The following is a 16,297-nucleotide window of genomic DNA, read 5'->3' as shown; positions in this document are numbered from 1 at the left end:
TATTCTGAGTTGAGACAGGCTAAAGACAGAAGTATATTCTTTCCCATACTCTTCATTTTCATTACGGATAGAATTCTATATACAGTGAAACCTCGATTCTCCGTTTTTCGAGGGACCATGAAAATAAAACGTACAACACGGGAAAACGGAAAATCCGGGAATGAATGAAAACCATCAACAATTTGGCTAAACATCACAAAAATGAAATATGTATAATTATATTCTTACAAAAACTCCTAAACTAAACCAAACCAAACTACAGCCCCAGTGGAACTTTGCTTGCCAAGCGACCGCTGCTCAGCCCGAAGGCCTGCAGATTACGAGGTGCGCTTGGTCAGTGCGACGAATCCTCTCGGCCGATATTCCCGGCTCTGTAGATCGCGGTCGCCATCTCACCATTAGATAGTTCCACAATTAAAGGTAATCGCGTAGGCTGAGTGGAGCTGGAACCAGACTTATATCCAGGTAAAATTGCCTGACCTGGTCGCAATCGAACCCGGGCCCTCTGGATGAGAGGCGGGCATGTTAGACCGCGAAACCGCATTAATTACCGGTACGCGAGTTCAAAATCTCGATACTTTATATTCAGTTTTACATGGGAATCTTCGTCAGTTTCCCTTGAAAACTTCTTTCAGTTCAGCAACTTTGATTAAGCTAGCCAAACTCTTCGAAAAATCTAACAACGCCAAGCCCAACGACAAACGACCACAAGTAGTTTTTAATTCTCTCATCTAAGAAAATAAAGCACATTAGATACAAAAGCACCCAAAATGATGGCGAAATCCTTTCATTTCTTAATCTTTCATTGTAATTTGGTCTCCGGTATACTGTTCGTAGTCAGTTTCTGGAAATCTCGTACCGCGCAAATTAGGCCTACATCGACTTTTAAAGGTTATGTTGAACTCGAAAACACGGTTTCGAATGTAAGTATCGATTCTTAAAAGTTCTCGAATGCATTATATTCAATTCTGCGCGTCACAAATCCAATCAAATTGGAAAGTTAAAAGAAATATCAAAACTTCAGAAATTACGGTTATTCGTGACCTTGAGGTCATCTGGAAAGCGCGCTCGCTGCACATGTCAGTACGAGTTTGAAATGATACCAACCATTTAAAACGTAACGTGCTCAAATAAAACGACTGCGGTTTTTGGTATTTTAACACGAAAACGTAAAATTCCCAGTCTTTCATTAGGACCTAAACAGTAATAGGCAATCCCAAGACCTCCCATAGCTTTCTTTTTTTTTTTAATGAAAGGTGCTACATCTATTTTGGTCTCGCTAACATAATCATGTACGATAATATCAAAAATACTGAATTTGTATTAAGAAGGAGCAGTTTCGATTCCTGCCTGAAAGCCCAGTTACTCTGCTGTGCCCTGAGCAAAGTGCCGAAAACCTCTTCGACAGTACGATCGAAAAAATGTAAAAATATAAACATCTAACCATGGACATAATATGGACGTTTTATAAGTGCGAACATTTGACGAAACTCGTTCCGTCTTCAAGCAGAGGTGTCGAAATCCGCCGTGTCTCCTTGCAATTGTCGTGACCACTCTCTGCTTTATGATTTTCCGAGATTCTCTAAACAATACCACCCGAATGCGACGCTAAGATCGTCCCTTATGCAAGTTCACCGCCGATCGCTTTTCCAGTACCGGTACAGTACTTCCTTTAATAACGCCAAGATCCATAAATATGCCACAGCCGTCCTTTCGTGAGATACAGTTTATTAAAGAACGATTGATCGAGGATTTAGCGTTGATGGGACTGGAATTTCTGGACGGTTGATCCGGGAAATCGTTTCTTCGAGGAACGGATAATGCGGGACTTTTACAATGTGATTTAATTACGATGCTCGCGGGACCACGTAATTTGAACGCATATTCCGGGAAAACGTATTTTCCGGGAACGGATAATCGAGGTTCCACTGTAATGTCAAAGAGAATATGATAGGGGAGCAAGTAAAATATATGCTATATACTGATACTGTAATTTGGCGAGATAATGAAGAGGAAGTACAGAGAAGATGAGTTATAGAATGAGGAGAAAAATTTTGGAATTAAGGCTAGTGCTGGTGAAAAGCAAGACTTCAACAATCATGACAAAGTAACAGAACAGCCAGGGGAGTGATAAGTGATAACGAAAGGAACTGAACCTCTTGAGGTAGTGAAAGATTTATATGTATCTGGGCAGCATGATGCCATAGGATGGAAACTGGGATGGAGGAAAACACATTGGAGACGCTGCTAAGGCCCTGCTATTGCATTCCAGCTGACAGAGCTCGGAGAATCTACAGGCACGTTTCACTGTAGCTAAAAAATAGTAGGTGCCGTGTGGGTTTTTTTTTTTTTTTTTTTTTTTTTTTTTTTTTTTTTGCTATGGGCTTTACGTCGCACCGACACAGATAGGTCTTATGGCGACGATGGGATAGGAAAGGCCTAGGAGTTGGAAGGAAGCGGCCGTGGCCTTAATTAAGGTACAGCCCCAGCATTTGCCTGGTGTGAAAATGGGAAACCACGGAAAACCATTTTCAGGGCTGCCGATAGTGGGATTCGAACCTACTATCTCCCGGATGCAAGCTCACAGCCGCGCGCCTCTACGCGCACGGCCAACTCGCCCGGTAGGTGCCGTGTTAGCGAGCTGTGACTTCACTAGGATACTGCTGAATGCTTGTATAAGCATAAAATGTACTAGTTATGAGCATAAGTCGAGAGCTCTTCTTTCAAGGCATTGAAAACACAGCCACGTTCCTATATAACCTGGGGCTGCGTCATCGACTCTCAGCTGTGAAACGGGTGGGAAAGTACGTACGGTATATGCAGAGAGGAAAAGTGTGTGTTCGAGAGGCAGGCTTGTTTGTGTAATTCTTGTGAATATTTAGCATGTCTAATTCAAGTGTACAAAATTTCGACAACTAATCCATAATGGATGTTCTTATGGAAGACAAGAATTGTGAAAATGAGGATGAGGATAATTACACACTAATGAACAGTGTAACTTTTATACAAGATTTATACACCGTTTATGTGAAACTTGTTACTAATAAACCATGTATAAGCCTCCTGTGTACACATCTGTTATAGTTATTCATTGAATTGCTTATACAGACCGGAACCCTTGTATAAGCGTTGTATAGCAGTGAGTAACGGAAAAAGAAATGAGAGAGCAGTTTATTTTCATGGTATTTACTGTCTGCAGTAATATAATCGTGGTGAAATATTTGACTTATCCATTTAACACTGAACACACATTGAAAGAATAGACAATTACGTTTATGATCTTCAAGATATTTTAAACATAAAAGACATACACCATTCAGAGGTTATGGAGGCTAGACATCTTCGTAAAGTAAAACACTTTAAACAGAATGACAATAAATAACTATAAAAGAAATTATGGTTGGGGGTATTTTTGTGTATTAATGTGTTACTGCTTAATAGACTTTTGAAATTACGAGTTTATTATACATTATCTGCCTCTACAAAGATCTTTCTCAAATTTGAGTATAAAAAGGGACATATTCCTTGACATAAAATATGTATAACTCGAAAACTGTATGTAATATGATTTCCATACTTTGTAGCTGAATACGCAGATACATGATGTATAAATGCCTAATAGAAACTTTTTTTGATTAAACCTTTCTTTTAGCTTCAAAACAGTTTTTCCTTTTTCCTGAAAAGTAAGGATTTTGGAATGTGTACCCTTTTCAACTCACCGATTCAATTACAGTTGCATAAGTTTTCCTTACTATCCCAGTTAGGAGCTTCTGATCTTTTCTTAAGCTTTTCCATATCTTTCGTGGCGTTCATTACACAAGCAAGCTGAAGAAATGTTGATATCAATATAAGCCCATTTCCAGCTGTCTGACTGTGTTGCCACTGCCTTTTGGATATGCTGTGCTACTGCGCGACTTTCCAGAAAGATTTGCTCGTAGATAACCAGCAGAAGCAATCATAAAGGCGGTGAACGTGCGAAATACGTCAGTGAACTGCACGAAGAGATTCCTATGACTTGGAATGAGTCGGAACGAGTATATACCACGTTATTAGTTAGAAAAATATACAACGCTTATACAGGGTTTACTCACTGTATAACTATACAAGTGTTAAACAACTGTATATGGACTTTTTATTAGTAAGACAGTAAGTAAACATGATGATTCTGGCGCTTCAGGCAAGTAAATTTAGATAATGAGCTAAATTTCAAATTGGTGTGAAGTGTAATGTAGTTTTATACCACTTCCTGAAGTGGGTTCTGTAATACTGGTTTATACCACTTCCTAAAAATGTGGGTTGTTTCCCATGTACAGATGACAACGTACAGCTACTTGATGCAACCCAATCGTCAAACAACAAACAGTGGGAAAGCAAATTCCTGGTTATAAACAAGGATACCGGTGTCAATTGACCAATTAGGTTAGAATCTGTATTAGTGTGTTTCAGCAGATGTGTCCACAATATTAGACAGATTTTGAAATCTTAACCGAACCGACATCCATAGCTGCGTCAATTCTTTTCTTCGTTTGTAAAACTTATCTTATTAAATTTATATTTAAAAACTGCTGCACTATTATGATAATTAATGCTCATTTTTGTGCCGCAGAAAGTGTGATCTTTCTAAATATATGAAAAGTTGTTATAATCAAGGATTACCCTAGCATAGAAAAAATTTCAAAAACAATTAAAAATCCTGCAATTTCTGGAGGGTAACACATTCAAATATGGCTGTCTCCAATGTATTAATTTAATACAGCAGTCTGCAAGTTTCTACCAATGAGTGAGAGACATTGTATGGAACAAGGATGTGCTAATGAAGTCCTATTTTGAACCTATGCTTCTGAAGCCTGGACCCTGACTAAGTGAAACCAAAGTACGATCCCAGCAACCAAAATGAGGTTTTTCAGGATCAGGAAAAGACAAGATGAGATAAAATACAAAATGAGGAAATAAGAAGAAGAATAAGAGTTTGTAAACTTGAAGAAATTGATACAGCAAAGCTGAAATGGTTAGGACATGCGATAAGTACGCCAGACGAGAGAATTTCGAAGAAAACATTCATGGATACAGTGACTGAGAAGAGGCGTAGGGAACAGTTTGCAACGAGATTGAGGAGTTCGGTAATCAACTGTATTTAGACGAGGAGTTTATTGCAATACAATGCTAAAAGAAGAATGGTCGAAAGATCGAGAAACGTCAAGGGCTTGGGTACACTACCCTACCTGAAGAGAAACTGGAAAGGGGAATGGAAGCAGAAGAAGTAGCACATATTCATTTATTCTATTTTTACATATATGTGATCCCCTGAAAACCGTGTGACCTTGCCACACTGGGGAGGCTTGTATGTCCCAATGAAGCAGATGGCCAAGCCACAGGTGCAACCCTACCGGATGGGTATCTGTCGAGAGAACAGACTAATGAATGGTTCATTGAAAGGGAGGTAGCAGCCTTTTAGAAGTTGCAACAGCAGCTGTCTAGATGACTGACTGATTGGCATGGCCTTGCAATAATGCTCAACATGGCTTAACTGTGTTGATGTTGCTAGATGGCTGAAAGCAATAGGAAACTACAGCTGTAACTAACTTCCGAAGACATGCAACTCTCTCTGTACAAATTATGTAATGATGATGGCTTCCTCCTGGGTAAAATAGTCCGCCCCCATTTCAGATCTCGGTGTGGGGACTACACCAGTGGGAGCTATCAGGAAGATGGATACTGACATTCTGCGAGTTGAAGCATGGAATGTCAGGAGTTTGAATTGTTGTGGTAGGTTAGAGAATCTGAAAAGGGAGACAGACTAAAATTAGATGTAGTTGGTATAAGTGAAGTACGTTGGCAGGAAGAGCAGGATTTTTGGTGACGCGACTACAGAATTATAAACAAAAAATCAAAACAGAGGAAATGCAGGAGTTGGTTTAATAATGAAGAAGAAAATAGGGCAGCAAGTAAGCTACTATGACCAGCATAGTGAAAGGATTATTGTTAGAAACCAAACCAATGCCCACCACAGTCGTGCAGGTCTGAACTACTAGTTCGGTGTGTTGGTGATCTTGCCTAACATATCTTCTTTTACTCCGTGAACAAAGCATCTTTGTATGTGTTCACTTATTAATATATAGTCTCCGTAAATAAAGAAGGACATTGCTACGTACATAAAAGAGTGTTCCATTACGTCGCTCTCCCATCACAACCCCGATCACAATTCAAGACTTTTTTTGCCGAAAACGCAGGAGTCAGGATATTCACGTCATGAAAAAGTTTTACGTTGTGTTTAAAACATTTGAACTTCGAGGAGCCAACAAGTTTGTAAACAGTATAGTGCCACAGCAACACATCATGGTCAACACCGAAAGAGCTTTGTAATGATTTTGGACTGTATCTTGCATGACTGAATTAGCTGTAGAAGTAGAAGACTATTGGGTATAGAACTACATTGCATCAGAACTGCATGCTGCCATCCTGTTAACAGATATCCAAAGAGGTTATCTGGAAGAAACTTGATGCAGTAAGAGGATTCTAAAACGATTGGATTGACACGTGGTGTTATCTAGCGGACTATCTAGGGACTGCTGTACATCTGTCGTTTGTCAGATATCAAACAACTGTTAACTTCGAATCTAATTTCCAAACATACTACGGGTCTAGCATCACACTTTGCTTTCCATCATTCATGATTATGACTCAACCTACGCAGTTGGACAAACTGAAACGAAAGTGCTCTACTTGGCGTTCAAGCGTCTCTCGCTTTTCTAGGGAGATAAGTAAATTAAACAATTCCTCACCAACTTACGAAGTAGAACACAATTTGGATCGAATGCAGGAAAGTTTTAAAAATTTAACTCTTTTCGAAGATACCATTCATGATCGGATTGCCGACGACTAATACAAAAGCGGCGTTCAGGTATGCAAAGGGTACAATGAAAGTGCCAAGCATACAATCCGGATGGCTAATAAGACACTTAGCAGCAAATAACTTCACTGATACAAGGTATTTAGGTCCACAGTCAGCTTTGCTTGCTTCACTCACAGCTGCACTTGAAGTTAAATTGCCGACTATCAGGTTAGAACCATTTATGGGGGACATCGAAGCATGGCCACAATTCTGGGAACAATTCCAGTTTTTCGGTGGACAAAAACCTGACAGTATCCATTATCAACAAACATGCTTTTCTACAGGGATAGTTGGACAGCGAAACGAAACATTTGGTTGACAGAATATCCGTAACAGGGGAAACGTATGAACAGACTGAAAGGATTCTCCGATCATGTTTGAGACAAAAAAAAAAATTCAGTCTCACTTAGGTTATCTCAAACACCTTCAGCCTGCAATTTCAAACAACCCTGATGTTCTCAATTCCACTTTTACAGAATGTCGCCGAAGAGTTCAAGCCCTTGCCTCGCTAAGAGAAAACTTGGATTCGTATGAAGAATGTTAGCTCCAAAAATCCTGCGTGCCTTCCCTGATGATCTTTGCCCCCATTGGCTTCTTCATGCCAAAAGATTACAGTTCAAAAAGAGCAACATTTCACAACTAATGGAATTTCTTAATGACACTCAAAAGATACGAGGGGATTTTTCTGTAACTACTATCTGCAATCTATTAAGGAAACTATTTAAAATAAATTATGTTGGGTCCACCTTGTCAATACACTTTTAATGATTGAAAATTATTTCTTCTATCGTACATGTTTCGGGAACAATATACATTCCCTTCATCAGCGAAGTCAGATCAAGGAATAAAAAAATAATATGACACTATCTTTAGTTCAGCCCACAATTTAAAGTAGTATTGTATCCTAATTTACCATATCAATGAATAAACGAACTAGTGAAATATTATGAAAACTATCATTACATAAAATTTTAATATTTTGATAAATGAAATAAGAATACCTAAATAAATTTAAGATCTTCAATTTTTTCTTCTTTCTTTTCTTTTTCTTCCTTAAATGAACAAACACTAGTTTATACAACGGGAACCAAACCAAACCCCGTGGCACTACAACCCTTGAAGGGCCTTCGCCTACCAAGCGACCGCTGCTCAGCCCGAAGGCCTGTAGATTACGAGGTGTCGTGTGGTCAGCACGACGAATCCTCTCGGCCGTTATTCTTGGCTTTCTAGACCGGGGCCGCATCTCACCGTCAGATAGCTCCTCAATTCTAATCACGTACGCTGAGTGGACCTCGAACCAGCCCTCAGGTCCAGGTAAAAATCCCTAGCCTGGCTGGGAATCGAACCCGGGGCCTCCAGGTAAGGTGATGATGATGCTTGTTGTTTAAAGGGGCCTAACATCGAGGTCATCGGCCCCTCCAGGTAAGGTGCAGGCATGCTACCCCTACACCACAGGGCCGGCTTATACAATAGGAACCCATCTTAAATTGAGATGGTGTCGGTCACTCTGTCAGTCTGCCATTCACTCGTTCATTTTCTCACATACTTCTTTTCACTCAACCAATCTGTCAGTCACTCATTCATCCACACACTCTCAGACACATGCAGCAGTTCCATTAAATTACATTTTTCTTTACATACAACTGAAATTTCGGAAGAGATACATTCTTGACATCTCCCGTCGAGTTTCCTAGCTTTGCAGAATGCCAATGAAAACCCTTCTGAAAGGCAGAGGTATGGGCAAAATGCAGACAAAGGGTAGATCCTTCACTTCTCTTTGCCAAACAATAAACAAGTGACAGGCGCTAGAAGGGATTAATATGTATGGAAGCAGAGAGGGATTTCTGGAGAAAGATCAGGTCAGTTTGTTTGGCTATTGTCGCAATAGAATGTAATCTTGTTGGATGGGAGTGGGAGAAATGGTTAATTACCCTTTCAGCGCAGTGCTGTACTCTCTGCAACCTGCTCATGTACTCTGCTGTTGTGGAATGCCAAGCAGGTAGACAACATATCAGTACGGGCTGAAGCATGCAAGTATAAGTTGACCTTATTGCTCATGGACTGTAGCCTCTTAAATCCCTATGGGAAACCCAGGATATTTATTGCCTTGCACCTTGCCTCTTCACATTGTATATTCCACTTTAGATTGCCGCAGATAGTTATGCCAAGTAGTTTGAAACTAGCGCACCACGGAATTATATTTTTCCTTAGTTTATAATTATTGGCGACAGGATTTCTGGATTATATTTTTCCTTAGTTTATAACTATTGGTGACAGGATTTCTGGACCTACTGGTTCCAGCAGCAAAGAGCATGAAATATCCCTATTAGTGGAGAAAAAAAACAAGCAACCAGGCTCACTTCACAAGATTTGCATACCTCACTGGGCTAACCACATGAATTTAAAATTAGGCATGGAATTAACAGCAAGCATGTGTAGTGAAATTAAGAGCATTTACATTAAGAGCGGAAAGGGGGCGATTTGAGGGAAATGACATTCCAGTATGGCCCACTAACAAACTTAATGCTGACAAGACAGATCATTTTTTTAAATTTAATGTTTGACCAAACAATGTCATTTAACACGTTCGCGGCCGCTCGGATATCGGCAACCATTACCGTGGTACCGTAATACTTTTTTCGCTTAAAGGACTTCATTTCCGTGTCCTTATGCATTTTAGATTATTATTTTAATTATTTCAATATTATTTATGTGCATACGAGCCATGACACACACGCTGCGTCAGCGGCACTACCGATGAGTTTTTCGCCTTCGGTGCCGTTTGACACAGCATGTGCGTCATGACTGGTAATGAAGTGAAACGAGGAAAATGTTTTGTTTGAACGTAGAACTTCTTTACAACAGAAAAATAATTTTTTGAACATTTCAAACAAAGATACTTTGCAGTAGAATCTTATTATTGCTGTGTGAACAATGTATAGGCCTACTTACATTAGGCCTACTCCATAAGCTGTACAATGTAACTAGTCAAAACAGTGTGCTACATTTCACTGACATTTCCTCGCAAAAATAACTTCTGCAAATGCATTACATTCAGTTACGATGTTATTCAGCAAGTTGTAATCTGCAAGCAAGCGAACATAATCGATGGGTTTCGCGTCACTTGGCAATGGAACCTTCATTCCCCGCCGACCAATAAAGTTTATTTGTTTTATTGAGGACGAATCTGAACTCCAAGAAATGACCCCTGAAATATTGCCCATGTTATTTGGCGGAAGATTTGGAGATGAGATATTGCTTACGTCTTCCTCATCTTCTGTAATGTGAGAATTGGGAGTAGACACTCAACACACACAGCCACTCAGGTGGCTACAGTCACTTTTCATACTGTCATCACTATCATCACTATCAATGCTGTCACTGTTGTTCAGGAGAGCTTCCAGACTATCATCATCACCCGTTTATCCCGCTAAGACGGGGTTTCTTCTGGAGAGAAGGTCCTGAAACTTCACTGTTCTCCCTTGACATCGCAGAAACGTATGCCAACTTGTATTGGCTACAGGGATTGTAACTAACAATTGAGCTGATGCCCGGATGGCGCATATGTTTAATAACACCATAACAATGCACAGATAAGAGGTCTGTTTGTTTACATACATATTGGCGGAAATACGAGCTTTAATATTTGGCGCGGAGTGTGACGCACGTGTCGTCATCGGCACTGAGTGAAAGTGGAGTCATGACGCATATGTGTCGTCATCGGCCGCGAACGTGTTAATAGTGAGAACTGTCACGGCAGGAAGCATAGGAAGGAATGTGTGACAGTACCGTTATGTGCAAAGAGTGTTGGAATAGAAAAGTTGCCTCCTTTAACATTAGGAAAATCTGCAAATTACAGCATTTTAAGGACAATGAGATGCTTCCACAAGTAACAAGAACTAGTCATTCACAACGAAAGTGTGTGAAGACTAATTGATGGAACAACGGGTGTGAAAGGCAGGAAGATCCTCCTGCATGTGGACAGATATATGATGCACCCTCCCAACACATCACACCCGAGATATGTGACTAGAATTTTTCCCTTCAAAATGCTCCAGCGAATTGCAATCACTGGGCCTTGGAATCATATGCAATTTTAAGTGGCATTATTGCAAGTTGTCAGTGCAACATAGCATCTGCTGCATCCATACAGAAAAGAAGAATGTAAATACCCATGTTTTACAGGTAATTTTTTTGCTCTTTTCCTCCCTAGCAATATATATAAGATGCTTTCACACAATACATTTGTCCTTTTTTTAACTGAAGACAGCAAATTCCCCCTGTGTATATCACACACATAACCAACAGGATTATTCGCAATGTAAAATTTACAACAGCAAATTTTCATAAATATACTTTCCTGTAAATAAAAGTAACTGTAGCCGAAAATTTTACAAATATACAACATTTGAATCTCTTCAATTTGGAATACATTACATTGCAAAATTATGCAAGAACTGACAAAATTAACCACACACAACTATTTTCATAAAGCAGATTCGGCAATTGTCAAGACTGGCAATTAAGATGATAACGATGCTCTAAGTGGTGATAAAGAATGGGGCAATTTGGGAGATCAGGCATTGTTTGACAAATACATCAACGCTGACAAGAAAGCCATTAGTATGGAACCTATGACTATCAGCGAAATTCTTGAATGCATTCAGCAGGAGCTGGGCAGGGAAGATAATGGCGAAGATTATTATGATCAGCAGTACACACTTCTGTGCTTTTTAATGAGGTGTTAGTGCTCTCAAAATTATCAAATGTTATGTGACATCACAATGTGCCTGATGAAATAATGTAAATAATTCTAAACATTTTGTAAAATAAAGTACTGATTAGGTGGAAAACTCATCCTTCATACTTGTGTGCTTAAATTATCAATACGGACAATGAAGCTGATAGATTTTAGTGCTTTGGTATTTGCAGATGATGTGGTGATTTGGGGAAAGGAAGAAAAGGAAGTACAAAGGAGACTGGACATTTGGAATGAATGAAAATCTGAAAGAGTTTGGAATGGTAATTAGTAAAAAGAAAACTGTAGTCATGCACTGTGGAAAAGAGAAAAAGAGAAGCCAAGTGAACATAGATGGAGAACGGTTAGAGGATGTACAACAGTTTACGTATCTGGGTAGCATTATTAATGGAAGTAATGAAATCAACACTGAAATTAATAACAGACTAAAAGTACAACATTTTATCATCAAGTCTGAGAGCTTTTATGGGATGACAAAATACCCGACAGAACGAAATTAACATTATATAAACAGTATTTCATAACAATTGTAACATACGGACTGGAAACGCTGGTAACTAACAAGAGACAAGATAGTAAGATCCAAGCAGTAAAAAAAAAATTTTTAAGAACATCGGTTAAAAAGACAAGAAGAGATAGAATATTCACAGAATCCAAAATATTAAAATCAGAGAAGAGTTAAATATAGCACCGTTAGTACAGAACATACAGAAAGCAAGACTGAGATGGTTCGGACATGTAAAAAGAATGGGAAAGGAACAAGTAGCAAGAAGAGAATTGGAAAGAGAAGTTAAGGGAAAGAGACCAGTTGGAAGACCGAGAAGAAAGTGGATGGATCAGATTTGGAAGGACATTAGAGAAACTGGATTGGATGTGGCGGAAGTAATGGAGCAGGAAAAGTGGAAGGACAGAAAGGAGTGGAGGAGGCGTGTTAACCACACCCGGGCGACTGGAGTGGGACATTGATGATTATTATGATGAAATCGCTTCTTGGTCCATTGGTTGAACAGCGCTCGTTGTGGTAGGTGGAAACCAGGCTAGCTTGACATTAGAAAGCAACAAATATGGGTGACAAGTGGCATTATCGAGAAAAAGAATAACCACTTTGTGATTTTCTTTCTTCATCCTACAGTTAAATACGTTCAGCCATTCTTCCATTAGAGCACTGGTCATCCAGGCTTTCCCATTGCTCCTCCAAGTTACTACAAGCTTGCACAAGTCCAAGTTTTTAAAACACCTTGGTTTTGCTGACTTCCCGATTACCAGGGACTTTTTCAATTCCCCCTCCATGTTACCGCACAACAGTACTGGAAGTCTTTCTTTCAACATTTTACCCCCACCACACTTTTCCCCCATGAAGCACAAGTGACTTTGAAGACTAGGCTCGAAATAACAATCCTGTTTCATTGGCGTTGAAAATGTCTTTAGTTTCATAGCCAGAAATTCAATTTTGCAGCTTCTATTTTCACTCTGCTACTACATTTCCATCCATGTCTTTGGACTCGCCACAGACTTCATTCCATACGATATAGTGTCTTGTTTTGAAACTCTCCAGCCACCCAGTTGAAACTTTAAAGGCGGTGTTGCCAAGTGATATAGCAACATCAAGAGCCTCATTCTGTAGCATAGGTCCACTAAGCAAAAGGTTTCTCGAACGGGCACTGACGAACCATTCCCACACTAAATCATTGATTTCTTCATTGCCTGTTACCTTAGATTTCCTCTTCATTTGTCCATTCCCCTCCATCCACTGCTTAGTAATGTCGTCCTTATGTTTTAAAGTCTCATAAACTTGAGTGTTTCCACATCTGAAACACGACAATTTCATGCACAGACAACTTTTCCTTTTCACTCACTTTCTCGTTCAGTGTCAGTGACGTATATTTCTTAGCCATTGTGCTGTTATCAAAACTGACACAAATTTACTGACGGGACACAAAGTAAGGGAACTGTTTACCTTAGAATTGGGCCCAAGTTGTACGTGAAGATAAAGATCTCTACGAACCATGGCAAGAGTCAGGCAATTAGTGGAGATTTAAATCCCACTCTACCAGGAATTTGGGAAAGCCAGACCTCATTAGAGTAGTATGTTATGATATGTAAACACTTGAATCTTCCCTTGGCAAAATATTTATGTGCCTGCAGTACTGGGTATGCCTAAATAAATTTCACAGCTTAAGCATAATTTCCGCATTATACAGTAATTATTTTCATAATTTCTTTCCGTTTCCACATTGAACAGATTCCGCTTTATACAACATAAATAACATGCAAAGCCATATCCAGTGCACCGGGAACATAACTTTCGTACACATTGGACAAGTTTCCGCTTTATAGACATTCCACTTTGAGCAAGTTTTACATTATTATTATTATTATTATTATTATTATTATTATTATTATTATTATTATTATTATTATTATTATTATTATTATATGGGAAATATTAAAGGTCCAAAATCCAGTAAACGACGTCTCATGTTGACGGTTCAGTCAGTGCTCCAGTATGGCTCTGAAATCTGGGCTGAATCCTTGAGATTTACTTGGTATAGGAGGAGGATAGCTGCAGAACGGAGAGCAGCTTTACGTATTGCATGTGCATACCGCACGGTTTCCGAACCTGCAATCCTGACGGTGGCAGCAATAGCCCCAATAGGCCTACTTGCATTGGAGTGACATGAAATTTGGCGTACCCAAGGAGAGCTGGGAAAGAAATGTGCAAAGAAGCGTGCCTTCAGTTAACGGATGAGGCGATGGCAACTCAGATGGGAAAGTGACCCTCGGGGTAAATTGACCAAGTGTCTAATACCACGCTTAGATATCTGGGTTGATAGGGTCCATGGTGAAGTAAACTATTACCTCATGCAGCTTCTAACAGGATATGGATACAGTCAGAAATTCCTGCATAGAGTGGGCAGAGCGAGTGACGCAGCATGCATATACTGTGATGATATCGATGACTTATTTCACACCTTTGTGCGGCCATTGGATGATACAGAGAAGATGTGTAGAAACTGAACTAGGAAAATTGACAACAGATAATGTTTCTGCGATACTAATCCTGGGATAGCATGGCAGTGTATGTAGAGGATGCCCTTCATCAGAGGAAGAAGGATTTGGAAGCGTACAAACTTTCATAAAGGAAAAATGAAGAAAGAAGAAGTCTGAAAGACAAAGCACGATAACACCCTGAAGTAATGCAAGAGCGGTTCTGGGGTGATGATACACACGTGAGAAAAGGGTGTGTGGTTTTTAGTGGGTAAGAATTCCACACACACTTGTGGAGTGCGGACCCTTCACAAGTGTCTTTTGAATATTTTCAACCATCCCTCATAAAAAAATATATATATTATTAAAAATAATACTATCTTATAAAATAATAATAATAATAATAATAATAATAATAATAATAATAATAATAATAATAATAATAATAATAATAATAATAATAATACAGAATGGACTAACTAAATGAATAGAGTCTTACCTGTTCCTTGGTCTGGGCTTTAGTTACAAAATCCCTGCCAACTTTGATGCGAGGTTTCAGGAATGCTTTAGTCATCTCTGTGACACTGAGACCCAGTAGGTGCGCCACTTTTTGAGCGACAGTGTTGTCTGGTAACGTGGCCTGATCTGAGTTGCGCTCCTGCTTGAACTTCATACTACCAAATAGCAACGTAGCAGATACTGTACGGAAAATTGCTGCAAAGAAAGCAAGTAAGTAAGGAAGTAAGTAAGTGTTACAATAAATACATAATTCACCAAGGAAGAATATGGATTCAACTACAAAAAATAGCACAAAATCGTATTTTGAATGTTCATAAATCTAGTACTATAATGCCGTAAAAACTTCTTTTTGATAGTGCCCTGTGTTTTATGCAATAGCCAGCTGCTAAGTGAGCTGCGTTCTGGATGGTGTGAGGGTTTGGCTGATCAAAGTTTCTGAACTGAAAGAAGTTTTCAGAGGAAACTGACCTAAGTTTTCCCGGTAAAACTGAATGTAAAGTTTCGAGATGTCGCGTACCAGTAATTAGTATTTGAAGCTGGTCCTGCAGTCTAACATGCCTGCCTTTCATCAGGAGGGCCCGGGAATGGCTTTCAACCATGCCTTTGCAGAAAAACAAGGTGTGAAGCCAGTAGTCAAAAAATGTTATATGCAACATATGTTGATCAGATATTGGCAAAATCTGAAAGAGAAATTGAAAGAGGCGAATGAAAGTATGCAGATGTTTTGTGGCATCAAAAGGGTAAATATCCCCCGAGATCAATACCCAAGTGCTCAAGTATATAGTAAGTAAAGAAATTATGGTTTTGCCGTAATTCATGATACGATTCAACAAACATATTGGAAACGGCAAAATATGTCGGCAAAATTAGATTCGCTTTTCTTTTCCAATACAGTGGAACCTTGATTCAACATTTTTGGAGGGACCACAGGAAAAAAACGTACAACACGAGAAAACTGAAAATTCGGGAATGAATGAACCATCAACAATTTGGCTAAACATCACAAAAATAAAATATGTATACTTATAATCTTACAAACACACCCTAAACCAAACTACAGCCCTAATGGGCCTTCTACCTACGAAGCGACCGCTTCTCGGTCTGAAGGCCTGCAGATTACGGGGTGATGCATGGTCAGT

General features: G+C 39.4%; 1 protein-coding gene across 3 annotated transcripts in view; it reads right to left on the bottom strand.

Moving 5' to 3' along the window:
- Positions 1 to 16,297, bottom strand: part of zip (myosin heavy chain 10) — a 458,974-nt gene that overhangs the window by 195,867 nt on the left and 246,810 nt on the right. For all 3 annotated transcript variants that reach the window (XR_010860546.2, XM_067149903.2, XM_067149904.2), the window contains exon 8: positions 15,139 to 15,353. Coding sequence is in view for 2 of the 3 variants with exons in the window: in XM_067149903.2 (XP_067006004.1) it covers positions 15,139 to 15,353 (215 nt within the window). In the remaining variant the exon portion in view is untranslated. The remainder of the gene's footprint in view (positions 1 to 15,138; positions 15,354 to 16,297) is intronic.

This window comes from Anabrus simplex, chromosome 6, assembly GCF_040414725.1.
Source record: "Anabrus simplex isolate iqAnaSimp1 chromosome 6, ASM4041472v1, whole genome shotgun sequence".
Taxonomy (NCBI): domain Eukaryota; kingdom Metazoa; phylum Arthropoda; class Insecta; order Orthoptera; family Tettigoniidae; genus Anabrus; species Anabrus simplex.
This window is presented reverse-complemented; position numbering and strand designations above follow the sequence as displayed.